At 45.7% G+C, this 27,571-nt stretch overlaps 1 protein-coding gene across 14 annotated transcripts in view; it reads left to right on the forward strand.

Moving 5' to 3' along the window:
• The window catches only part of MAP7D3 (MAP7 domain containing 3), a 57,111-nt gene that overhangs the window by 3,841 nt on the left and 25,699 nt on the right, over window positions 1-27,571 (forward strand). For 9 of the 14 annotated variants that reach the window (XM_082717593.1, XM_082717599.1, XM_082717601.1 and 6 more), the window contains exon 1: window positions 24,451-24,592. In XM_082717593.1, coding sequence (XP_082573719.1) covers window positions 24,538-24,592 — 55 coding nt within the window. In that variant the 5' untranslated portion in view covers window positions 24,451-24,537. Of the gene's footprint in view, window positions 1-12,845; window positions 13,035-24,450; window positions 24,593-27,571 lie in introns of those variants that run through there. The other 5 variants (XR_014307195.1, XR_014307196.1, XM_082717595.1 and 2 more) reach the window with 2 other exon arrangements.

A 27,571-nucleotide genomic window follows, 5' to 3' on the forward strand; every position in this document is an offset into this window, starting at 1 on the left:
ACTTGAGAGGATGGCAGAAATCGTCCCTTACGTCACTATTCACATGTCAATACAAGGTGCTGTCTGATTGGCTAAAGCACCCACGTAGAGGCAGGTGATGCCTCTATTGTGAGGTGTTGCCACTTGCTGAAACCAAGGTCTCCCATTGGTGGAACCTGGTCAATGGCTGCCCTTCTACTTAAGCACACCCTCAGGATCAGCTGACGATGTCCTTGACTCCCACCTCAGCTCCCATATCATACAGAAAGACTGTTAAGAGGCATAGGGATGGCCCTGGAAAGTAGTGTTCCTCTCCCACTACCTTTCCACCTCACACACTGAATCCTGCTCTAGGGGAAGGAATGGAGAGTAGCCTTAGTTAATTGCGACATCACGACTCACATTGGTGGGGGTGGCAGTCATGATGCCTCCATTGTGAGGCATTGATGACCCCTCACAGTAAGGCCTCCCATTGGTGGAAGCTGGCCAATGGCTGCCCTTCTACTTAAGCACACCCTCGGGATCAGCTGACAATGTACTCAGTTACCACCCAAGCATTCCATAATCACAGGGTCAAGCCATTAAGAGGAATAGGGGTGGCCTTAGAAGGCGGTAGGCCCCCAAGACAGCCATATGTGTCAGGTTTCATGCTAGGAAAAGGACTTGAGAGGATGGCAGAAATCGTCCCTTACGTCACTATTCACATGTCAATACAAGGTGCTGTCTGATTGGCTAAAGCATCCACGTAGAGGCAGGTGATGCCTCTATTGTGAGGTGTTGCCACTTGCTGAAACCAAGGTCTCCCATTGGTGGAACCTGGTCAATGGCTGCCCTTCTACCTAAGCACACCCTCAGGATCAGCTGACGATGTCCTTGACTCCCACCTCAGCTCCCATATCATACAGAAAGACTGTTAAGAGGCATAGGGATGGCCCTGGAAAGTAGTGTTCCTCTCCCACTACCTTTCCACCTCACACACTGAATCCTGCTCTAGGGGAAGGAATGGAGAGTAGCCTTAGTTATTCCGACGTCACGACTCACATTGGTGGGGGCAGTCATGATGCCTCCATTGTGAGGCATTGATGACCCTCATTGTAAGGCCTCCCATTGGTGGATGCTGGCCAATGGCTGCCCTTCTACTTAAGCACACCCTCAGGATCAGCAGGCAATGTACTCAGTTACCACCCAAGCATTCCATAATCACAGGGTCAAGCCATTAAGAGGAATAGGGGTGACCTTAGAAGGTGGAAGGCCCCCATGACAGCCATATGTGCCAGGTTTCATCCTAGGAAAAGGACTTGAGAGGATGGCTGAAATCGTCCCTTACGTCACTATTCACATGTCAATACAAGGTGCTGTCTGATTGGCTAAAGCATCCACGTAGAGGCAGGTGATGGCTCTATGTGAGGTGTTGCCACTCGCTGAAACCAAGGTCTCCCATTGGTGGAAGCTGTCCAACGGCTGCCCTTCTACCTAAGCACACGTTCAGGATCAGCTGACGATGTCCTTGACTCCCACCTCAGCTCCCATATCATACAGAAAGACTGTTAAGAGGCATAGGGATGGCCCTGGAAAGTAGTGTTCCTCTCCCACTACCTTTCCACCTCACACACTGAATCCTGCTCTAGGGGAAGGAATGGAGAGTAGCCTTAGTTAATTGCGACATCACGACTCACATTGGTGGGGGTGGCAGTCATGATGCCTCCATTGTGAGGCATTGATGACCCCTCACAGTAAGGCCTCCCATTGGTGGAAGCTGGCCAATGGCTGCCCTTCTACTTAAGCACACCCTCAGGATCAGCAGACAATGTACTCAGTTACCACCCAAGCATTCCATAATCACAGGGTCAAGCCATTAAGAGGAATAGGGGTGGCCTTAGAAGGTGGTAGGCCCTCAAGACAGCCATATGTGTCAGGTTTCATCCTAGGAAAAGGACTTGAGAGGATGGCAGAAATCGTCCCTTACGTCACTATTCACATGTCAATACAAGGTGCTGTCTGATTGGCTAAAGCACCCACGTAGAGGCAGGTGATGCCTCTATTGTGAGGTGTTGCCACTTGCTGAAACCAAGGTCTCCCATTGGTGGAACCTGGTCAATGGCTGCCCTTCTACTTAAGCACACCCTCAGGATCAGCTGACGATGTCCTTGACTCCCACCTCAGCTCCCATATCATACAGAAAGACTGTTAAGAGGCATAGGGATGGCCCTGGAAAGTAGTGTTCCTCTCCCACTACCTTTCCACCTCACACACTGAATCCTGCTCTAGGGGAAGGAATGGAGAGTAGCCTTAGTTAATTGCGACATCACGACTCACATTGGTGGGGGTGGCAGTCATGATGCCTCCATTGTGAGGCATTGATGACCCCTCACAGTAAGGCCTCCCATTGGTGGAAGCTGGCCAATGGCTGCCCTTCTACTTAAGCACACCCTCAGGATCAGCAGACAATGTACTCAGTTACCACCCAAGCATTCCATAATCACAGGGTCAAGCCATTAAGAGGAATAGGGGTGGCCTTAGAAGGTGGTAGGCCCTCAAGACAGCCATATGTGTCAGGTTTCATGCTAGGAAAAGGACTTGAGAGGATGGCAGAAATCGTCCCTTACGTCACTATTCACATATCAATACAAGGTGCTGTCTGATTGGCTAAAGCATCCACGTAGAGGCAGGTGATGCCTCTATTGTGAGGTGTTGCCACTTGCTGAAACCAAGGTCTCCCATTGGTGGAAGCTGGTCAATGGCTGCCCTTCTACTTAAGCACACCCTCAGGATCAGCTGACGATGTCCTTGACTCCCACCTCAGCTCCCATATCATACAGAAAGACTGTTAAGAGGCATAGGGATGGCCCTGGAAAGTAGTGTTCCTCTCCCACTACCTTTCCACCTCACACACTGAATCCTGCTCTAGGGGAAGGAATGGAGAGTAGCCTTAGTTATTCTGACGTCACGACTCACATTGGTGGGGGCAGTCATGATGCCTCCATTGTGAGGCATTGATGACCCCTCACAGTAAGGCCTCCCATTGGTGGAAGCTGGCCAATGGCTGCCCTTCTACTTAATCACACCCTCGGGATCAGCTGACAATGTACTCAGTTACCACCCGAGCATTCTAAATCATAACGTCAAGCCCTGTGACACATCCATTTTCAGTCACTAAACCTCATCTGAGGAGAAAGACCTGAGAAGGTAGAGTTAGGTCCTCCCTGATATCAGATAATACTCGTATGTCAGCAACAAAGTATTCTCTTAGTGGCTGAGGGACCCATGGTTTGGAGGAGCCTCCATTGTGAGGTATTGTTGGTCCTACATAGTACGGCGTCCCATTGGTCGATGCTGCTCAGTGGCAGCTGCGTCCTGAATCAGAGACTTGTATCAGCAACCAATTAACTTGTTTATCATCCCAGCACCTCAAATCATAAGACCTGACCATTTAGACAAATAGGGGTGACCTTGGAAGGTAGTGCTCCCCCGGCCTGTGACACCTCCACCTCTGCACAGTAGGATCCATCCTTCGGAAGGAATTCAGAGGGTTAGAAGTCACTCTGACATTACTATTCGCATGTCTGACCAAGGTTCTTTCTGATTGGCTGAAGGGGGCAAAGAGCCATGACGCCTTATTGTGAGTTTTTGTTTGGCCTCTGAAGTCACGCATTCCCATTGGTGGAAGCTAGGCCAATAGCTACCCTCCTACAGCATAATGATCTCTCTGCCAACCACAGTGGGGGTTTGTGTTAGATCCAAAGGTGAAAAAGTCTCTCCCCCATTACCATTCTCCTGAGTATACAAAAAGCATAAGTGGGTTTTAATGAAGGGATTATTATGTCTTGAGACATTAAGTGATAAATGTCTCTAAGAGTTTGTGGAATAGGAAAGATAATATTGTGCAAAATGGGAAAGTGATTTTTAAACCTTTTCTGTGTAATTATGTATAAATGTATATAATGTATGATCTATATAATTTATATATTATATAAACATACAACGTAAAAACCTCGCCAGTCAGGAAAGGTATGGGACTTTTCCTGACCCCATTTGAATCTGTTGAAAGGGATTTTAATTTCCTTTTGGGATATATATATGAACTGGGTCGTGGTTGCTATGGAGATCTCAAAGCTCATCCTAACTTCTCCGTGGTTATGTCTGAAATTATGTCTTTGGGGAGATTCAAATTATGAGAATGAGGACTGTGGGTGTCTGCCTCTCAAGCTGCCACTTGTTCTCAGCTCCCCTCATCTACTAAACCAGAAAGACTCATAGATTCCTAATCTTAATAGATGATTACATTTCATAGTAGATCTTTTATCCTGTCAACCATCCTGAATAACACACCAAATTAATTTGGGGGCATAAATGGATGTGCTTTTTAGGAGAGTTTGGCTCTATTTTCAGCTGTGAATTATGCATTAGTAAGAATTATTTGGACAGCATTCATCATCATTTCCGAAGTTAATGAAATTCCATTACACTTCAGTACATTTTCATTTCACCCAGTGGTAAATTAATTCTCTCTCCCTCTTTCTGTCTCTGTCTCTTGCTCGTCTTTTGCATCATTTACAGTAGTTACGGAGTGGGAACATGGAGAGGTTGCCTAAGTAGAATAAGTTAAATAAGGGCCAGGAAAGACAGATGTTACTGATTCCCTCCATAATGATGATGTGCTCTATAACTCAATGCCAAGATGAGCAAGGCGGCTTGTTTTCACAGCTGTCACTGCTGTTCTAGTGCTCGAGGATTTGGGGCAGGGTCTGGGTTCAGGGACATAGCTAGGCTACAACTTAGACGTTTGACATACAGCTCATCTCCTTAACACACAGCTCCCACTTGTGAGCTGCCCACAGCAGTGCATGCCGCCCTGTCACATCACTGAACACATTGCTTGACCTGGGGGAGCTCTCTGGGCAAAAGGCAGGACCAAGAGCGTTGCCAGGTCCAGCTTTGCCCCAACAGAAGACAAGCCCGGAGCTCTCCTAGGTGCTGGATATTTTCCTTTAATTGTTATTGGTCTCCTTCCTGGTCCCACCCCTCTTCCAGCCTAGTCAGGGGCTCAGGCCAGATCTTCCTCCCACAGGTCCCCTGCCCAGTGGCCAATAAGTCTATCTCTTCAGTTGGGCTCTCTAGCAACTGATCAAAGTGCACCCTGGAAGCTACTTTGACACCCCGCTCCCCACCTCCCAGTAGGCTTTGCATGTTTCTAGACTCTTTTTTTGGCTAATAGTGCAATGGTTAAAAGGGAGTTCTGGCTCTGAACTCAGACAGACCAGGGTTAGAGTGCCTTGGACTTCCGTGGGAACACTGCCAAGCTCTGTACCAACATGAGTCCTAGTTCCCACAGCACGAAATGGAGATATGAGCAAGATACGAGATAATGTATGGGAAAGTATAGAGCATGGGGTCTGGAACTTGGTAAATGGCAGTTATTATGATTATCCCTAGCTCATTCTAGTGATGCTCACTGACTGCTTTCTGATCTCCTGCACCTTTTCACTTCAGTTTGCGGTGGACCACAGCCTCCTGCCCATTCCCCATGAGGTTTCGAAGGGTAACAGGAGGCACTAACACGTGGCAGGTCCAGGCCTACTCATACTAACAACCCCCAGCTTCCCAGTGTATGCTGGTCGAGGCCAGTCCAAGCCACCCTAAATGTACCATTTGCTTCCTCCCCCGTTTTGTAAATACACCCAGCCAGCTTTGTTTTACATTGGCTATTTGGAGGTTGGCATTTTGTCTACATAAGTGAGGGAAGGGTAGGGCTTCTCTTCTTCTCTCTGTTCCATTCAGCCCAGCATGGAGCCCCTTCAGGCACTGTGGAGCCCCTTCAGGCACTGTGCTAGTCAGAGAAATATTTACTAAGTGCCTATAAGCGCTGGGAGATGCTGGGAGTCAGAGCATTCTGGATAGAGAGGGATAATAGATAGGAAAGTCACCCGCAAGATGCTGTAGGACTTGGGGCAAAGAGGAAGATCATTTCCAGAGTGCTTAGTGATTTAATTATACAAATAATAGGCGACATATTACCAACTTTTAGCCTTCAGACAGGTGTGTGCTTTATCTAAGAAAAAGAATGGAATGTTTGGGACACTTGGGTGGCTCAGTTGGTTAAGCATCTGCCTTCGGCTCAGGTTAGGATCCCAGGGTCCGGCTCCCTCCTTGCTCAGCGGGGAGCCTGTTGTTCCCTCTGGCTGTGGCTCCCCCTGCTTGTGCTCCTTCTCTCTCTTTCCGACAAATGAATAAAATCTTTTTTAAAAATAATAAAAAAATTAAAAAGAAAAAAGAATGGAAACTTTGAATCCTTTGTAGAGGAAAAGAGCTCCAAATTCCTAAATATCAAAACCATACAAAAACAAGTCTGTCTCCATGGGTGAAAAAAATCCTCAATCAATCAATTCTGTCAGAACAATTAGAAATGATCACAGTCAGATGGATTGTTTTCTGGTCAATGGTATTTGGCCAAACCAACCAGAATGAAATCAAGCAGCTGGCAATCCCATTGATTGTACCATCAGAGGTCATTTTCTAGTCCAAAAAAAATGACCTCCACATGAGCAATTCAGGCATGTAATAACAACACAGACTGTCGCTTCTCTACAGTAGTTATCACTTTAGATAACTCTTCGTCTTGATTTAGTTGCCCCGTGCAACACAATGTATATTTATTCAGATTATTTGGCGTTCTCTATTTCAATTAACTCCAGACAGGTCCCCTCCAAAGGTAAAAGGCAGAGAGTATAAGTGTATTTACCCACATTAACCAAATTGGCAGGTAGTCAGGCAAACAGAACCATGGCAACATCTGTCTAGAAAGCTGCCCAGAGCTCCCAAGCCAGGAGGGTGATTTGAATCCGGTGGAGATAAGAGCATAACCTTGACTGTAATTCATAGTTGTTAGGGAAATGGCAGAACTGGGGAGGCGCCTAATTCTTGCTGAAAGCAGAAGCCATTAATGCGGGGAAGTCATTAGCATTGATTGAGATAGGTACAGTAAATCCTGGGACCACGTGCAGCCCCCTTATGAGGAAATGGTTTCCAAGGGTCACCAATCCTAGGAAGCTCAGGTTGCTGTGACTCGTGTGGAACACAGTAAATCTGTACATGAACCTGACGGCTAAAAGGCTGCAGGAGGCATTCATTAGAGGGGGCCCTGAACTGGACCGGGTGCCCAGAAGGAGAGTTCAACCACCTGATCACAAGGTCTCTCCCTCTGTCTTTCTCCCTCCGGCCTCCCGCCTCCCCATTCCACAAACTTCTCGCTACTAATAGCAATCTACAGAAGTGATCAATTTCTTAAAATTAAAAGGAGACATGTTCTTTCAGTGGTGGAAATTAGGTTTCCAGAGGGGCGCCTGGCTGGCTCAGTCAGTAGGGCATGCGACTCTTGATCTCGGGGTTGTGAATTCAAGCCCCAGCTTGGGCACAGATCTTATTGTAAATTAAAAAAAAAAAAAAAAAGGTTTTGGCGTGCCTGGGTGGCTCAGTGGGTTAAGCCTTTGCCTTTGTCTCAGTCATGATCTCAGGGTTCTGGGACAAAGTCCCACATCAGGCAGGGAGCCTGCTTCCCCCTCTATCCCTGCCTGCCTCTCTGCCTGCTTGTGATCTCTGTGTCAAATAAATAAATAAAATCTTAATTTTTTTTTTAAAATAGGTTTCCAGGGCACCTGGGTGGCTCTGTGGGTTGAGCCTCTGCCTTTGGCTCAGGTCATGATCTCAGGGTCATGGGATGGAGCCCCGCATCGGGAATCTCTGCTCAGCGGGGAGCCTGCTACCTGCCACCCTCCTCTGCCTGCCTTTCTGCCTACTTGTGATCTCTCTCTCCCTGTCAAATAAATAAATAAAATCTTTTTTTAAAAAAATAGGTTTCCAGGGACACCGAGCTGGCTCAGTCAGTGAGGCAGGCGAGTCTTGATCTTGGGGTTGTGGGTTCGAGCCTCTTGTTGGGTGTAGAGATTGCTTAAAAATAGAATCTTGAAAAAAATTAGGTTTCCAGAAGTAATTCTAATAGAAAGAACATCAAACTCCCCATCTTTGGAACAGGTTTCAGGCTGAGACCAGGAATTTAAGTGTCTCTCCAGAGTTCTTCATTTTGCTCTGAATGATTTAGTCACTACATAATACATAGCCACTAGTGTTTTTAGCTACGGCCCTGGTCAGGACCTGCTTATAACAATCCTTTATTTTAGCCGCCGCCAAAGGTCCATTCTAGATAAGAGACCAAATTAGTACACATTTTCATCTTGCTCTCCTTGAATATTTCTCCTCTCACCAGCAATATTCAAGAGATCCAAATACTCTGCATCTTTGTCAGCATGTTGATAGTATCAGTTTTGGTTTTGCTTTGTCTCTATTTTAACCAACTTGATCGGGTATGCAGTGGAATCTCACTGTGGCTTTAATTTGCATTTCCCTCATGACTAATGAGGTTGAGTATCTTTTCATATGCATGTTTGCTAGCATTATGCTTGGCACATAATAATTGCTTCCTGCCAAGATTTCAGGTGTTTTTTGTTTTTGTTTTGTTTTACCCCTCTTCTTTCCAAATGCATGATTTTACCAGAGGCCACCAAGAGACAAGATCTTCACCTCCCTGCTGGGGGGGGGGGCGTTAGTTTAAGTAGCTGTCACGTGCTGTAGGAGGAAGGCAGGGGGGAGTTAGGGAGACAAAGGGGTGTCTTAGGGAACTTCTCACACACCACACTACGTAAGTTGAGCACAGACTTCTGGTAGTGAGAATTGTCCTAATTCTAAAAATGCTTTGTATGGTGACTAACATAATAAAATTTTAAAAATTATTTAAAACAATTAAAAAATAAAAACGCTTTTCAATACTAAAAATTCTTTTAAATTCTAACTTGTGTGGATTAAACATACAGACAACACACACGCACATGCACACACATGCACACACACACGCGCACGCACGCGCACACAGCAGTTTTCTCTTTTTAACTGAACAGTTGTTTCCGTGAATTGTACCCTACAGGTAGACAGTTGGATTTGGAAGCTGGCTATAACCAGCCACTGCAGAGTTGCCCATGCCGTGGCTGGCTGCATTATTACACTTACGATTCATATAATATAGGATGAGAACATTCACTTATCTTTACAGCTCCCCCTTCACGCTCTGAAATCAAGTCTCTATAGTTCCTCATTTCTTTTGCTGCTTAACAAGAAAAAAGTAACTTGATTCTTGAAGGCTGAAACCTGATTGCATTTTGACTCACTCAATATTAGCTAAAACATGTTAAAACTAGGCTAGACGAGGCGGGGGGTGGGATTTAATGAAATATGAGACAAGATCTCAACCCCAGGAGTGAAATTTGTGGTCCTATACCTTGGGTATATTTCAGGAAACAGCTGAAAATTCCTTGTAGTCCAGACTTGGTGCATGGGGCCTAGACACGAGCGAGAGGCAAGGCATCTTAAAAAAAAAAAAAAAAAGGCTTTTTCTTTTCTTTCTGAACACAAAGTTTCCTTTGGTCCCCGACTCACTTTTTAACAGCATTCTCAACTTGTGCTCAACTGTTTCCTGTTCACATTTTCCAAATGCCCTTGTTTATTATTCTCTGCCTTAAAAAAAGCTATAGAGAGACAGAGTTATCTAAGCCTTAATATGTATTCTATGTATTCGTAGCCCAAGGAGCCAACAAAAGTCAAAAGTGTGGAGAGAGGAGGGGCGAGAGTAATATTACTATCGTTCAAATTACAGAGATGTAATTCCTCTATTACATATAGAGGAGTGATAGATAGATGTTCTTTTTTTTTTTTTTAAAGATTCTATTTACTTGACAAAGATCACAAGTAGGCAGAGAGGCAGAGAAAGCGAGAGATAGAGAGAGAGAGGGAAGCAGGCTCACCGCTGAGCAGAGAGCCCAATGCGGTGCTCCATCCCAGGACCCTGAGATCATGACCCGAGCCGAAGGCAGAGGCTTAACCTACTGAGCCACCCAGGCGCCCCTAGATAGATGTTCTTGTTTAAGGAAGCTCTTCACCTAACTGATAAATTAATCGGAGGAGATCGGGATTATACCTGAAAATAAACACTGGAAGAAAGTCCATCCTTTTCAATGAATAATTCTGTGCCTATTACCAAAGAGAATTTTATGTGAGCGGAGGAAGGTTTGCCCCACTTAACTACGCAGTCAGTTCTTAATTATCCATGTTAAGAGAAAGAAGCAATTGCTCTGATAAGCTGAAACAACAGATAATCAAAAATTCTTCCCCTTAATCACCTGTCCTCCTACAGTCTGTCTCCCCCTCCGCCTGAGCCCAGCAAACATTTGTTGTTAATTAGGGAAAATGTTTTCCCGAGCTAATCTCTCCCCCTACAGGCAACCAGCCTACCAAGCCTGTGGATCAGTTCCCCTAGGGGAGGCTGTTATCACCCGAGGCCAAGGTGGCAGGGAGGAGGTGGTACGGGGTAGTGATCACGGGCTGAGAACATCAGGGTGAGCTGAGGGACTCTGGGCACAGTGCTCTCTGAGCCTCAGCTTACTCGGTTGTAAAATGAGGATCATAATAATTATTACCTCATTGGGCTGTTGTCAGATGTAAATGGGAGACAGTGCAAAGCCCCTGACTCAATGGGTGCCCTTGGTGACGTCAGCCACTTTAGTCTGCTTATTAAAAAGATTGTTGATTGTGTCAAGAAGAGAGTAAGTGGATCGCTCAACAAGGCGCCGGTGGTTTGGCTGCAAGTGATTCATTGGACTCGTACTAAATAAAAACTTTTGACTGCTTAAACTACATTCTATCGGCTGCCGGCTGGCCTGCAAGAACCATTGCTTCAGTTCTCACGTCTGAGAACGTTCTGGGAGTTCTCCCAGGGTGGGAAAGGTCTCTCCGGAAATTGAGATTCCCGGGCTGGAGGCCTCAGGGAGTCCCAGGGAGCACTTCCTTCCGCACTGAGCACCCTGTTGAGCTTAAAGCTCCGGTAAGCGAGGGCTCCTGGGGTGGGGGATTCCAGCCTGACCACCCCCACTTCCCCACCGGAACTACTCTGGCTTTGTTTAATATGTAAATATCATTGATTCCATCTCCATACCTTGCTGCGGGCCTGGGAGCTATTCTCCTGGGAAGGTGATTTTGCAAATAATTTAATCTCGTCCCTTCCGGGTGGGTTTCAGACCACCTTTGGGAATTCTGGGACCGGTCTACAGTCACCGCTGCATACGTTAACTACCTGTGTGATCTGGGTCAAAACACTTGTCCTCTGGACTATGAAATGAGTTGCCCTAGAAATTCTCTGAGGGTGGTTCTTTCCTGCTCAGACTTAGCGTTCTAGGATTACAGGTGCTGGTGGGGGTAGGGGAGGTATGGGAAACAACACAATAACTCGCACATTTGAAGGAGGACCGAGATGGGTCACACGTACATTTAATAATACCGTCCAGAGAAGCTCTTCTCCTAACCTCATTTTATTTATTTGTTTTTAAAGCTAATCTTTTTTTAAGAGAGAGAGAAAAGGAGCAGAGGGATAGGGAGAGAGACTCTTAAACAGGCTCCACATCCAGCACGCAGCTGCGAGCAAGCCAGGCTGGATGGCAGGACCCCCAAGATCATGACCTGAGCCAAAATCAAGAGTCCGGGGCTTAACCAACTGAGCCACCCAGGCGCCCCTCTCCTAATCTCATTTTAAAGGTAGAGACTAGCTTGCAGAAACACCATAAGGTTTAGCATATCTGAAGCCCCACAAATTATTTGGTCAATGGAATGATTTTCTCCTAGTTTTTCCCTAGGCCACCCCAGGGACCAGAAAGACCAGACCTTGCAAGGAGGCTATGCTCCTTTTCCTCACTAGGTGGCAGCAACACTTAGCTTTGTCAAAGAGAAAAAGGGTCTATTGTCCCTGGTAGGATCTCTATCTCATGTTTGATTTTGGAGCATCGCCATACTGTCTGTTTCTATTTCTATTTTATTTTCCTGAACAACCAGTAATCGTAAATAATGATACAGGTTTCGTGGGGGGGTAGCCATAAAAGAACCAAAGCAAGAACTGAGTAGGACCCTTTAACTCGCAGATGATGAAACAGCTCTAGCCAAGGTCATAGGTATAGGGTGAAGTGGCAAAGTAGGAACTAGAGCTCCAGTCTTTTAACTCTGCATCCCTATCTCTTCCACTTTCCTTCTTCGGGGAGGTAAATATTGCCCAAAGATTTCATTTAGCAACTGTGCGTGCTGAGGCAGATTAGTTCATCTCTCTGGGCCAGAGTTCCTCACCTGTAGTAAGGCCGTAATAATAATAATATCGACTTCCTAGGATTTTACAAGAATTAGAGACCAGGGACGCCTGCCTGGCTCAGTCAGTGAAGCATGCAACTCTCGATCTTGGGGTCATGAATGGAAGCCACACATTGGGGGTAGAGATGACTTCAGGAAATACAAGGGAAAAAAACAGAATTAGAGACCATGTGTGTAAGGGACAGAGAGGCATGTGACAGAGTCTGTATGTGTACATACGACGTACACATGCTTTTTTTTTTTTTTTTTTAACAAAAGCAGTAAAGCCATCCTGAGGAAATCAGGAATGGCAGAGGAATTCAAGGCTCCTGCAGAGGAATTCAAGGCTCCTTTCAAAGCTAACTTTTTTGCAATAATATAGCCTCTTGTCACTAGTGACACACAAACACAGTAAGCTGGTGGTATTTCTCTGGAGAGCAATCTGGTTTGAGAGCTCTTTCTGTGTCTCATTCCATTTTTGAGAACACATTCCGAGGAAACCACCCCAAAAGGGGTACAGGGGTGGGAGGGCGGTAAGCTATGTAAGATTGTTCCAAGTCCCACTATTTATAATGGTAAAAAACGGAAAACTTCCCAACAGTCACTGATTTGGTATGGAGATGAACTGTGTGTCTAACTCCAGGTCTCTTCCTTAGGAAAACAAGTGAGAGACAGAGGTTCCTTCCATTATTACCCCCTAACCACATCATTCGCCCACTGCAATAAGACCTGCGGTGGAGAGCCGGGCTTGCTCAGAAGATGAGTCTCTGAGTACCACATCCTGTCTAGTTCATTGAACTCAACTGGAAACATGCAAAAGGTCAAGAAAAAACCCCCCAATTCAGGTGAGTGCTGTCTTCCTCTGCAGAGCCCCACGATTGGAGAACACTGCGTTTGCAGATCGCATAGGGTAACTCTAATCAGAGACCCATTTCACAGAAGTTGTTCTTAGGATAGAAACCACTAAGTCTCTCCAGAAAGTGTAGAGCTGGGTTAGGTGATGTGGCCTGGTAGAGTCCTATAGAGTCACCATAGCTAAATTAAATCCAAGTGATAATAATGGCTGACACTGATAAAATGCCTACCCATCTATACGATGTTTTGTTCTACTCTTTACAAAGCACTTGGGGATTCTGGTCTCATTTAATCCTTGAAACAACACTGGAGTCAGCGTGGCAGGTAAGTCACCATGTCATAAATGAGAGCGTGAGAAGCAGGACAAGAGGAAGCACAAAGGCCTTGGAGTCAAACAGACCTGAATTCATGTCACAGCTCCGGTGGTTCCTAGCCGTGTGACTCTTTTTAAGCTTGTATTTCCTCATTCATAAAATAGGGATGATAATAGTGTTCACTCCAAGGATGGCTGTGAGGATTAAATGAGATGCCGCATGGAGGCAAAGGGCCTTGACACTCAAAAATGTAACTTATTGTTATTGAATCAGTGACAATTTGTAAGTGACAGAAGTCAGAATAGGCACCCCAAGCCCAGAGGGCTGAAAGTTTTGAATTCAAGCCCACAAATATATAGAGCCACAGTTAGATTTTCTTATTGAAATGGCAGGCTTTTCTTCAAAACCCAGATCGCTGTTTTGTTTGTGATGGAAATTCACAAGTGAATCTCTGGCATTCCTTTGATTTGGTGAAGCCCTTGGGATGTCACACTCCATGTGAGGCTTTTCTTAGATTTTAATACAGAAATTATTCATCCTGTTCTGTATTAGCACGTTTACTTTTGGTCCAAGACACTGAACAGGAGGAGGAAGTCAGAAAAAGGCCAGGAAAGCATGATCACTGCCAAGAGTACAGGGGTGGGGAGAGTTGGGGGGAGGAGGGGTTGCTGGGAAAGGAAGTTTCAGGCAAGAATCCCCAAGTTCCTTTTCTATGCCTAGACAGAACAGTTAAACCACTTTTTTTTTTTTTTTGCAATAATATAGCCTCTCGTCACTAGTGACACACAAACACAGTAAGCTGGTGGTATTTCTCTGGAGAGCAATCTGGTTTGAGAGCTCTTTCTGTGTCTCATTCCATTTTTGAGAACACATTCCGAGGAAACCACCCCAAAAGGGGTACAGGGGTGGGAGGGCGGTAAGCTATGTAAGATTGTTCCAAGTCCCACTATTTATAATGGTAAAAAACGGAAAACAACCCAAATGTTCAATAATGGTAAAGTGTCTAAAAAAAAAAGTAGTCTACCGACCAGATGGAACATTCTTCAGACATCAAAATGGTAAGTATGCGGGCTGTGTTAAGTGAAAAAAGATCACAATGTGGCATAGACACAAACATTACAACTATGTAAACCTAAAATATATGTGGATGTGAATATAAAGGAAGGAAAATGTGTAGTGGCTAGAATATGTTCATTCAGTTTTGTGCAGCTGCTATGAACACTGCTTTATATCCCGTTTAATCCCCGAGGCAACTAATCATTTTGTCAATTTCCACACACAAAAAGATAACAGAATTTTGAAAATGGGGCGTTAAAACATGTGACTCTGCCATTTACTAGCCGGGTGACCTTGGACAAGTCTCCCTCTAAATTGTTTTCTTTGCAAAATAAAGAGGAAGCTGACTAAGGATTAAATCTCAAGCTCTTAAAATCCAGTGCCTTTGAGCTAGCAAATAAGTCATCATTTAAGTTTTTCTCTCTCTGGTGCTTCTGAGGAATCCCAGCTCAGAATGCTCACCTGAAAGTGTTCCTTAACTTGTTGTTTTGAAAAGTATGGCGCAAAATGCCACCGGAGAAAAATATAACTGACTTTCCTATTTTGAAACAATACACAATTCCAAATAGCGTATTACTGTCATTCGTATTTCCATGACTTTTGTTGGAGACCAGACTGAAAGCGCTTCCTTTCTCCCACACCCAGAGAATTGGCAGAGGTTAGGGGAAGGGGAGTGGGAAATGTAGTCAGAAAGAATTTGGAACCATGCACAGACAGGGTAAGCAAAAAATGTCGAAATTTTGTGCTGATACCTCCTCAAGGCAGAAGGGAAATTTGAACCTGCTTTGGTTTCAGTTAGTATTAAAATAATCTTGCCCAGGGGCGCCTGGATGGCTCAGTGGGTTAAGCCGCTGCCTTCGGCTCAGGTCATGATCTCAGGGTCCTGGGATCGAGTCCCCACATCGGGCTCTCTGCTCAGCGGGGAGCCTGCTCCCCTCTCTCTCTCTACCTGTCTCTCCATCTACTTGTGATCTCTCTCTGTCAAATAAATAAATAAAATCTTTAAAAAAAAAAAAAAATAAAATAATCTTGCCCTGAAAGAGACACTGTGTGTCCCACAAGTGCAAGCTGTCCTTCTGGGATGCGGTGGGGGGGGGGTGGTATTTTACCAGACCCTACCCCTTTCTAGAAAAGGCCTTCTCCTCCCCTTACAGCAGAGGAAAACAGAGAAGGAAGGTGGGTGAGGAACAGAGACATAAAGGGTAGTGACTCTTCTGGTTCATTATAAGATTTCAAGTGCGTGGATGATTCCTATGGTTGTTTCTCCCCAAACAAGCCTCTTTGTTAGATAGTTATACAAAATTATTCTTTGTCTGAAAACCTGGCCACTGCTTGGCTCTGACTGCAAACCCCTTTTCCAGCATTTGAGCTCCAAAATGCTTTGTTCTCTTGGTCTCCTATCTTCATTATTCTATTGCCTTGTGAAACATCTCCCGCCTTCTGGCCACAAATGAAAACCCAGTAGTGGAAGGTGTGGGTGTGAATGGATTAGAGAGCATGGAATTATCTATTCCAATCTGTGCTGTGTGCTGTATTGTCATTATTAATGGTATTAATGGTATTCTAATGGTATTCTATTGGTTTTGTAGCCTGTCAAGAGTAAGTGAGACAACATGAAAAAAGCATGTGATATTTGCCTCTAAGATATTAGCTGTTGTTATTACTATTTTACATTGAGCTCATACTGAGAACTGTACCTGATCCTCTCTATCAACAAAATGGTTTTTTTTTTAAGATTTATTTATTTGAGAGACTGAAGGAGAGAGAGAGAGAACACAAGTGGAGTGGCAAGGGTCAGAGGGAGAGGGAGAAGCAGGCTCCTCACTGAGCGGGGAGCCCAATGCAGGACTCAACCCCAGGACCCTGAGATCGTGACTTGAGTGGAAGTCAGACACTTCACTGACTGAGCAACTGAGCAACTGTTATTACCCTCATTTTACAGATGCAAAAACCTAGACTTTTCGTTGAATAGTCTAAGTGGCAGGGCTGGGACCCAAGCCACCACACGGTAATGGGTAAAGGTCATGTTTGGGTACTTTACAAGTTAGCCAATCTGTTACTCTCCTAACCAGTCAGTTACTAAATTTTGAAAGCTTACATAATGACAGCATTTCTCCCAGAACCGATTTTCTTCAAATGTCATTTCCTCCTTCTATAAACAGACTGAACACATCCCTGACTCACATTTGAACAAATTCATTTCACATTTCGAATTTTCTTTCCCCTGCAGTCAGCCCTATGGCAATTCCACAGGCCCAGGGCCAAATTCCAGCTCATAGTGGAGGATGTGTGAATACCATAGGCTAGGAAAATAGCATGAGACCAACTGACAGTGGTCCCCAAAGTGCTATGCTACCCAGCTCTTCCCCAGCAGGCCGTGGATTAAGATATAAATGAAACATATGGAGATGGGAAAAAGCATATGTCTGGCCTGCTGTGGCTCATGTTCCTGTCAAGCTCACGCACTGGGTCATTTTTAATCATGAAAACACCACCAAGCAGGCTTCCCAAATATTTCTACAGAACTAAAATTGAAATCAGTGCTGTATTTCTCACACCTTCCTTCTGAAGTCAGACTCAGCTGCTGTATCCCAGGATTTGGCACACACCCTCCTCCCCCCAGAGAAAGAACTAGTTAGTTCCTCCTGGGTATGTTTTAGTCGAATTAATCATCCCCAGGCATAATATCAATAACAGCACAAACCCTCTACCGAACACCATGCAGAGTTCTGAGGGTAACACTTGTTGTAAGAGCGACTTTTTCCGGGAAGCCTCTCAAGCTACGTTGGCCCTTGGCCAACTCCCCCATTCCCATGTCATCCACTCCCAGATTCAAAGAGTGATTCGATTTTGCTGTTCTTTTTGCCCTTGGCCTAGGCTGCCAGGCACTGTTTTTAGGGGCCCTCTCTTGCTCTGGCTCCTGCTACTTCTGGAAAGCTCAAGAACTCTGGAATCAGATTATCCCGAATCTGAATCCTGCCTCTGTGAGGTGGGGAAGAGTCAGGAGGGGCCTGAGAGCCAAGGTATTTGCCCAGTTCTGCTGCTGCAAAAAAGAGTTCCCAGGAGGGAGCTGAGTCCGGAGCAGCAGACAGGGACCAACTCATTGGACCCCTCACAAAAATCATGGTGGTTCAACATCCTTTTAAGCATGCCTTTGCCAGTGTAGCCATATCTCAATCTGTTTCCCTCCCGTGTCCCTTTTCCGTTTCATTGGGAGGATATGGGGCAAATTCCAGCTGGATTACGTAATGGTTCCCAGCACCAGATCAGGAATTGTCACTTTTTTCCTCCCAAAAGATTATCTGGACAGCCTTTCACGGATGTGCAGGGAAAGGAGCTGGAGTCAAAGTGAAGGCCTGAATTTTGTGACCTTGCTGGTCATCCCTAGCTCTCACCTTTTGTGGCTATCTTGACAGCAACATCTACAAACTACAGAAAAGCAAAGTCAAGGGTGTGTGTCTTTCATGAGAACAGAGAACTGTGGTCTGTGTACCCATTGGCCTCAGGGATAACCTGTACTTTCTCTTCTCTGCCCCATCCACCCTAAGAGTCTTCTCTGAAAACACTCCTCAGGGGCCTGGAGGGGCTGGCTGTTGAGCGAACCTGGCCCTGAAGGTTTGCTCTGTGTTGCTGAGTCCTTCACCCCAGCCACACACGTGGATGAGAACCCAGTGGCGCAACTTGCCTGGGCTCTTGGCTGCCCAAGTGTGCATTCCGCTAGACCCACGTGGCCTGAGGAGTGTGCACACAAGGTTCCCTTGTACTCTCAGACCCCTTTTTAAAATCTGAAAGTACACATTCTCTAAATAGATCTGCAAGCTGGCCCTCAAGGAACAATGGGCTTTATAGTGTAGACTTTCCACTATAACTGTATCAGCCCATTGACAATTGAATTTTGCAAAGGGAAATTTTTTTAAAGATTAAAAAAAAAAATGTTGAAATAATTTCTACACCCAATGTGGGGCTCAAGCCCATATCCCCAAGATCAAGAGTCACATGCTCGTAACTAGTAGAGCCAGCCCTCCCCCCCAACTCCAGCAGAGGGAAATTCTTAAGAAGAGCCAGAATAAGGGGGGTGCCTGGGTGGCTCAGTGGGTTAAGCCTCTGCCTTTGGCTCAGGTCATGATCTCAGGGTCCTGGGATGGAGCCCCACATCCGGCTTTCTGCTTAGCAGGGAGCCTGCTTCCCCGCCTCTCTGCCTACTTGTGATCTATGTCAAATAAATAAATCTTAAAAAAAAAAAAGAATAGCCAGAATAAGGATGGATTTTTTTTTTCAGAGAGGGAGAGAGGAGAGGGAGAGGGAGAGAGAGAATCTTAAAAAGACTCCTTACCCAGTCAGGAGGACAACATGGGGCTGGATCTCGCAACCCTGAGATCATGACCTGAGCTGAAATCAAGGTTTAGACACTTAACTGACTGAACCATCCAGGCCCCCAAAGGATGGAATTTTTAAATCACTGACAATGGTTTTATTCTTTCTTAAGTAAACCCTACCCCCAAAGTGAGGCTCGAACTCCCAGCTCTGAGATTAAGAACTCGCAGCTCTACAGATTGGGCCAGCTAGGAGCCCCACGTCTCAAAATCTTAAAGACCTAAGAGCTTTTAGAATAGTATGTAGTCCCAGATAAAACTTGATGATTAACGAAGAGCGATATATAAATATGCATGAGATTCCTTCCATGGCTTTTGCATTTCACTTTCTGTGTGTGATCTGGTTGTTTCTCCCCTCGGTCATTCAACGAGCTCCTTTTAAAATGTAGGTGCATATGTGCGTACAGTGTGCTGTGGGATGGAGAGAAAGCGAGGGAAAACCGAGTATGTTGTGTGTTGTATCAGAGACCAGCGTAGGAGACTGTGGTACAAACCTCCCTCAGGCTTCCCGGCCACGCCTCCTCCCTCTGTGAGGTGCTCCTCCCTCCACTGTGATGCCCTTCCCTGTGTGATGCTTCGCGCCGTTGCCATGACAATACCTTGGCTTTCAATGTACTCTAGGGCAAAGCATCTGCCTGCCCTTAGTGAAAAAAACAAAAAGAAAGGAAAAAAAGGTTAAGGATCAGGAAATCAGGAACTAGGAGACACTAGGTCTGTATTAGAATTTTTCAGATTTATTATCATCAAAGAGAAATAACATTAGGTATTCAGGTGTACTTGACATCACACTAGACATCATTTAGTATATTTCCTTAGAGTTATATGTTATACAACTAATAACACTTAAAGAATCAGAAACTCTGGGAATGAGGCCCGACAATGTGGGTTGGGTTCTAATAAACTATCTCGACTCCTCTTTTCTTCCCATTTTCTCCCATCTGGATTTCACCAATATTTAGTCTATTAGAAATTCCTAAGTGTCTGTAAAGGGCACTCCTTGATATTTTAGGCTTTTGGGCATCCTCTGAAGCTTCCTTTATGTTACAGGCCTGTATTTAGAATGAGAAGACCCAGCCCATGTTTGCTCTACCTTATTTGAAGTTAAGGGGGAAAAAGAGGACATTTACTTGCCCTTTAATAATTTTAAGTCTAGATCTTTTCAAACCACCCCCCCCCGCCCCAGTGCCCATCCAGAATATTTTCATTTCTTCCTCCAGTACATAGAAGCTTTTAGTATTTGCTCTCATTCATTCAGCCAACATTCATTGCAAGATAGACTACAAGAGATGTGGTGTCTTTCCCTTTACACATGCATTTTTTTAACGTGTATTTTGAATCCAGTCCTGAATACTCAGCATTTATTGATTTTGCTGAGTCTTTCTAGAAGAAAGCTGTTTAAGAGGAGACCTACGGGTCTCCACTGTAAGACCTATATTAAACGCCTATTTACAATGGTTTCTTACTCAAGAGTTTGAATCAAAAATTTTTAACAGTTTATTTATTTATTTTGGAGAGAGAGCCTGTGGCAAGGAGGGGCAGAGGGGGAGGGAGAGAGAAACCTAAGCAGGCTCTGTGTGTTGGGCCTGGAGGCTGACACCCGACCTGGGCAGTGCTTGATCTCAGGACCCCGAGATCACGACCGGAGCTGAAACCAAGATTCAGACACTTAACCGGCTCCGCCGCCCAGGCGTCCAGAGTCAATTCTATTAAAGGCTTAAGAAACAGCTATCGACACTTGAGTTGGGAGGTGTAGTAAGACTACTAACGATAGAAAGTGTAGCTTTGAAAAGGCTCAGGTGCCTGAGTGGGAGGACTGGATCAATGAAAAACAGGAGGTAATGGGTTAGGAGTAAAGAGTGGACTGGAGATCAGCACCTAGTAAACTGGGAGACACAGCGGAAGGCTTAGTAGACATACGTGGGCTTGGGTCCTGGCTCTGCCCCTTGCTGGCTGTGCTAACCATGGATGGGCAGGTTAGTCAACCTCCCCATGCCTATTTCTTCATCTGTAAAATGAGGATGAGAATAGAAGCTGTCTCATAAAAGTACTGTAAGGAATAAATGAAGGGATCCGTGCAAAGCCTTTAGGACTGTGCCTGCCATTGGGTAGGCAATGGATAAATGACAGCTCTTACTATCTCCCCTAAGTGTCCAAGACTCACCCAATGCTCCGAGCAGAGGGCCACCACTGCCACCACACCCTTTCCCCTCCGAGGCTTATCTGAATTTCCAGTTTGGAGGGAAATACCTCTTCTTCCTCTCCTCAGAAGCTTACTGCCTTCACCCTGGTGAGCTTAGGCCATGATGATCAACCCCCCAGACCACCCCAGGAGGGCCCAGGGACTCCCTAAAAAGGAGAGGGCACACAGAGCAAGGCCACCCCAGTTCTCCAGGCAAAGAGAAAGGAGGAGAGATGGAGTGAGGAGGGATGGCTGTGAAGGGTTGTGGCATGGGTGGGTGGAAGGTGCTCCTGGGATGGGAATTCCAGAGCTGAGAAAGCTTTGAGAAATGACCAGAGCCTGCGGTAAGCCTGTAGCTTAGGAGGGAAGAAAAGTGCAGATTTGGGGAAAGAAAGGAAAATGTGAATAGATTTGGCAAGAGATGAGTCCAGAATGAAACCCCCCCCTTTCCCCCCCAACCCTGGCATCACAGCCAAGCTGCAACAGATGGGAAGTAAGAGTCAGAAATGAGAGGCCAAGTGCCTCCACTGTGGGCCTGCCGGGCGAATCTGACAGGTAGTTCAGGGATGGAGAGGAGAGCCATCTCATGGCTATGAAGCTTAAAACTCCCAGTACAGTGCCGCGGTGGTGGGAGTTGCAGTGGAAATTTGTTAGACTCGGGCAGTCCGCCGAGTGTTTATTACATGTGAATTCCATTTTTTAAAAACTTCATGGTTGATAGAAAAAAAAATGTGACGAATTCTAGACCTGTTGTGCCTGTGGTTTCTGAATGTTCTTCCTGCTGGTGTCAGGTTTAAGGGGAAAAAATAACCAAGGGGGAAAAAAGTGAGCAGGATTCCAGTTCTTTTTTTTGCTCACTGGGGAACTTACACGCTTTCCAAACACAGGAGGAGAGGAGCTGCCTGGGTTCCTTCCCAGGTGAGTCTGGGTTGGCCCCAGAAGAATTAGACTCACTCTACCCAAACGGATGCCCTTTAGTTCCAATATTTTTCCGAGAAATATACAGTCTTGTGGGGGCTCCTTAGGGAGCTGCTCTAGTTCCAAGAAAACCCCTAAGGCTGGACCCTGACATCAAATAATCAGCATAGAATCAATGGAGGGCAGGGCTCCTTTCCTGCCCCCCCCCCCCCACGTGCCAGGCACAGAGCAGATGACAGTTTGAGTGATTCCGCCTTTGAAATGAACAAATGAATTATCTAATTATCTAATACATGGTTCCTATTTAAATTTTCCCCATTGCTACAATAATCAATGCTCTTTAAAGCTATTTTTTAAAAATCTAGTTTCTTTTTTTAAAAAAATTTTATTTATTTGACAGAGAGAGAGAGAGAGAGAGAGCAAAAGCAGGGGGAGTGGCAAGCAGAAGGAGAGAGAGAAGCAGGCTTCTGACAGAGCAGGGAGCCTGACTTGGGGCTGGATCCCAGAACCCTGGGATCATGACCTGAGCTGAGGGTAGATGCTTAACCAACTGAGCCTCCCAGGTGCCCTTTAATCTAGTTTCTAATAAAGGACCATGCTTCATATTGGTCGCTTTAGTCTCCTGTGATCCAAAACACTCTCCAATGTTTGTTTTTTTTTTTAAGATTTTATTTATTTATTTGACAGACAGAGATCACAAGTAGGCAGAGAGGCATTCAGAGAGAGGAGGAAGCAGGCCGAAAGCAGAGGCTTTAACCCACTGAGCCACCCAGGCACCCCTCCAATGTTTGTTTTTAATCTTTGATGATAACATTTTGAAGCATCCAGGCCAGTTGTTTCATAGAATACGTCACAGTCTGGATTTGTCTGAAATTTCCTCATTATTAGATAGGTCCAGCATCTCACAATGGATTCAACATCTTGAGCATTTGCAAGAAACCATAAAGGAGGGGTGCCTGGGTAGCTCAATCAGTTAAGGGTCTACTTTCGGCTCAGATCATGATCCCAGGGTCCTGGGATCGAGCTCTGAGTCAGTCGGGGTCAGGCTCCCTGTTCTGCTGGGAGCCTGCTTCTCCCTCTCGCTTTGTTGCTCCCGCTGCTTGTGTGTTCACCCTCCCTCTCCCTCAAGTAAATAAATAAAATCTTAAAAAAAATAGAAAGAAACCATAAAGGTGATGTTGCATTTTTCTAGATTGTCCATTTGTGGAGTTCCAGATAAATCATCAAAGCTGAATTTATGTGTCTCTGCTTTGCTGGTGTCTTAATCACATGTGTGTCATATTAACAATCATGGCTACCATCATGTGCATCATGGAAAACTTTGCTCTCTGGGTACATACAGGAGCAGGATTTCGGATACTTTATAATGCTAAACTTCCTCCCCCCCACTCCCACTCTACCCCTGACTCGCATAGCAGCCCCCACTCTCCTACCTCCACCCCCAGTATTTTTTTTCCTCCATCCCCAGTATTAATCTACAGCCTCACCAACACTTATTGTTCACTCTTTAAATTTGCTAAATCTGTAGGTATAACATGCTATCTTCTGGGTTTTGTTTGTATTCTCTCGGACTGCTGTAGAGTGTGAGCATCTTTTCTCATGTTTCTTGATCATTTGTGATTTTTCTCTTGTGGGAGGCCTGTTTATGCCTTTTGCTCACTTCTTGGAGGTTTTTTTCCTTATGTATTTTTAGATCTTTGTGCATTCTGGATGCTAATCATTTATGAACTATGTATGAATCTCCAGCTTTTATGAAACAGTATTGCTTAAGGCTAAGCACATGGAGGAGGCTACTGGTCAGACATTTTGGGTTCAAATTCCAGTTCTGATAGTAACTGTGTGACTGTGAATAGTTTAACTTCTCTCTGCTTTAGTTTCCTTATCTACGAGATGGGAGTGATAATGGTGCTTGGGCCTGGCACATAGTAAGAGTCAATAAATGTTTGCTATTAGCTCCTTCCCCTTTACAGCTCCCTGAAATCTTGAGATATAGAGGGCTCATCAAAGTGCGTGTCCCACAAGCCCTCTCCTTCACTTAAAGATCCACAAACGCCGTAGAGACAATTCATGCAACTTTGAGACCTGACAGTGTCATGATTTATTTTGCAAAGATTTAAAGAAAGGCTCTACTCTTGATTGGGCCCCTAGTGCCTTCCAGGAACATCTCTAACCTGCCTCTGGGCCTCTTGTCCCTCACTTAGGCCTTTCTGTAGTGTTTCAAAGACTAGCAAACTCCGGATACAAGCGAACCCAGGAGGCGCTCGGTATAATGCTCCCTAAAAGAACGAAGGAACAAATGAAGAAAGGAAGGAACGTTACTGCGTTGCTATGTAGACGGGATGAAAGGGGAAAAGGAATGTTGGACGGCCAAGCCGGCTGATGATTGGCTGGCCCCCCGCACACCGATGCGAGGAGAACTGGGAACGTAGGAGAGGGTTCTTTAGACCAGAGGTCCCCGCCCAGCGGCTCAGGACGTGGTGTGTAGTGAGCAGCGCTGCAGGGCTTGCGGGTCTCAGGCGGGCGCGGCGGCTCTGCGGGCCCCGCCCCGCCCCGCCCCCCGGCGCCGCGGCCGAAGCGGGCCAGACGGCGGCGCCGGAGCCTGCGCACTGGACCCCCAGCGCCGCCAGCGGTTTCAGACGCGGCGGCTCGGAAGATGGCGGAGCGCGCCGGCGGCGGCACCTCCCTGAGGGGGATGCGCGAACGCATGGGTGAGCGGCCTGGCGTCTCCCGGGGGAACTCGGAACCGCGCGGGAGGCGGGCGTCTCGTGGCCCCGGGGGCCGTTGAAGCGGCGCGGAGGGCGTCGGAAAACTTTACTCCGGAGTGGCCTCGCGCCGTCCGGTCCTCCCCTCACCCGCCCCGGAGTTTCCCTGGACGGGACAGAGAACCGTTGTGAGACGGGGGTGGGGAGGAGGAACGGCCGGCCGGCCGGCATCACCGACGGCCGAAGTCCCGCGGCCAGCATTCCAACGGTCGCCGCCACTGGCCGAACCCCGCGGGCGGGGCGTGAGGGAACTAACGGACGCTGTGGGCGCAGGGGTGGGGGTGGAGGGGCCTGTGACCCCGGACCCCGAGGACGGTCCTGAGCTGCGCCTGCCGTTGCGGGGCGGCGGGCGCCCGCGTGGCCATCGAACGGACGCGCCACAGCCCGGGATGTGCGGGCGCCCGCCAAGACCCCGCGCGCCAGGGCAGCCTTTCCAGGCGCCGGGAGCCGGGCGTTTTCTCTCTGCGCGGGGCGCTCGCATCCTCTCCCACGGTCGCAGTCCTTGCCTCTCCCAAGGACTTAATCTACTGCACCCTCCCGGCCAACGTCCGGTGAGGAGGGAGCCTTGGGGGCTGTTCCTTTGAAAGTTGGGAGAAACTTGCCTCTCCGCTCCTCCTGATTTGCCTGCTGTAGCACATGACTTCGTCAAGATGTCACCTTCCGTGGGACATCTTGCAGACCCTAGGCGGCAATGAACGGGAAGCAGCACTTCAGTGTGCTTTCTTCTGAACTGGCCCCAACGCCAAAATGTTTGTCGCCCCCAAAGCGTTAATTTTCTAAAGTTTGGCAGCGCATTGCTTAGCCCAGGAGGCTGCTCCGCTCGCGGAGCGAAATGGTATTTCTCGCTTGTGGGAGGTTACTTGGTTTTCTCAGGCCAGTTGCTATTACTATGAGCTTGAGAATAAAACGATCTTAATTGATTTTATCGAAAGCCTTGGGGATTTTTCATTTGCAGTTGAAAAATTGGCTGCGATTGAGAGGCTTTGTGTTACTTCAGAATACTTTGAATCCACTCCCCAAACAACGTATTAGAAGCAAATACACTTTCATCTTTACCTAGAGAGAGAGTGCATTAAATTCGGATTGTTTCATTACTTGTCGACACCTAAGGCTCTCTGCCATTTGTTTATTTCAGTGATTTAAAGTAACCAGCATTCTGGATAACCCCCTTCCCCAGCATTTTTGGATATTGAATGTTGTGAAGTATTTTAAAATCTTTTATGAAACAGTTGCTTGGATTCACAGTATTTCAAGCCAAAAATTTAGTCATGCAAAAAGGGCTTAACCCAGAACCCTAATTGACCTCCTTGTTGCCCATTTCCTATTAGGAATTGAAAACATCACATGTTATATGTTAGAATTTTCACAGACTTCGGGCTTTAACAAGATTTGCCCTCATGGTCTCAGCGTTTTCCTGAAGGGGACAAGGAGTCATTGAAATGTTTTGCCACTTAGTGGCAAATGAGATGCCACTTAGTGGCAAATGAGATGCCACTGTGACAGTTGCTTCTTTTTATTCTGTTATCCAAGTAACCATGAGTAGCCCTGAATCTGTGAATCTGGTTAATTTCATTTACTGCTGGGAGCCTGGCTCCAAGAGTTAAAATGTTGTCCCTGAACAAGTGACTTCTAAGGGGGCATGAATTATGTACATTCATTTTGTTATGTTTTCTGTGCATAGTACTGCGCTAAGATTGTAACATACTGAAGAAATACTTTTTAAAAATTCTTATTTACCTGAAAGAGATAGGGGTCAGGAGCAGGGGAGGGGGGTGGTGGGGAGGGGGCAGGGCAGAGAGAGGGGGAGAAACAGACTCCCCTGAGAGCATGACCTGAGTAGAAGGCAGATTTTAACCCAGTGAACCATCCAGGCATCCCTAAATACACTTAACAGAAAATGTTTTATACTTTTACACATAATTGTAAGATAATTTATATGAATTTTTCAACCTGATGAGCATAAGAAACTTTGCCACTGATCTGTCACCTTGTTTTTCTAAATTCACAAGTAATTTCTTTAGACAAATGCAGAAAAAGCTACTAAGGTTCAGTGAGATGATTATAGAATTTTAGAGCTGGAGAAACCTTAAGATTCTCAAGTCTAATACCCAGAGTCCCAGCTATAAAATCCTGGGCAGCTTCTACAACTTGGATGTATAGTCTAACAGCTTAATATTTTTCCAAGTAGCCATTCCACTGTAGGCAGCTCTGACTGGTAGGAAACTGTCTGTAATTTACTTTAAGACATATCTTTGAGGAATATTTTGTTGTGTCTTGTTTATTTTTTAGTAATCTCTACCCACTTTGGGGCTCAAACACAAGACCCAGAGTTACTTCCTGCGTGATCTGGGACAATAATGTTTAGCTTCAGTTTTTCCTACCTGTAAAAAATATGGAAAATAATAATATCCATTTTATAGGGTTGCTAGAATTTAATGAAGTTATACAAATGTAAAGAATTTCGTAAATGGTGAGGTTGATATACGGTATTTGTTATAGCAATTTTTAGGAAAGTACCATAAATACAGATTAAGGTTCTAAAGTTCTGGTAATAAACTCTACCCTATTCATTAACCTCCAGGCAAAAGGTGACTCTTTAAGATTTTATTTGAGAGAGAACATGACTGGGACTGGGGTGGACAGAGACAGAGGTAGAGAGGGAGATAATAAATATGGTAAAATTATACATTTCAAGAGATTGTCCTTATGGTCAAGTAATTTGTGCTAAAATATGAACTTTCTTTGGGATTTCTAATCAGGAAAATGGAATGTGCAAAACTAACTTTTTTTTCTGTGCTCACATAGAGATGTTATAAGTGGGAGAGAGTATATAAGAGGGTTTAATTAATTTATAGACTATATGTAAGAATTGTTCTAATACACTAGTATGCAAATTCAGAGGATAATCTGTGGTCCACAGAATTG

The sequence above is a fragment of the Mustela nivalis genome (assembly GCF_964662115.1).
Source record: "Mustela nivalis genome assembly, chromosome: X".
Lineage (NCBI taxonomy): Eukaryota > Metazoa > Chordata > Mammalia > Carnivora > Mustelidae > Mustela > Mustela nivalis.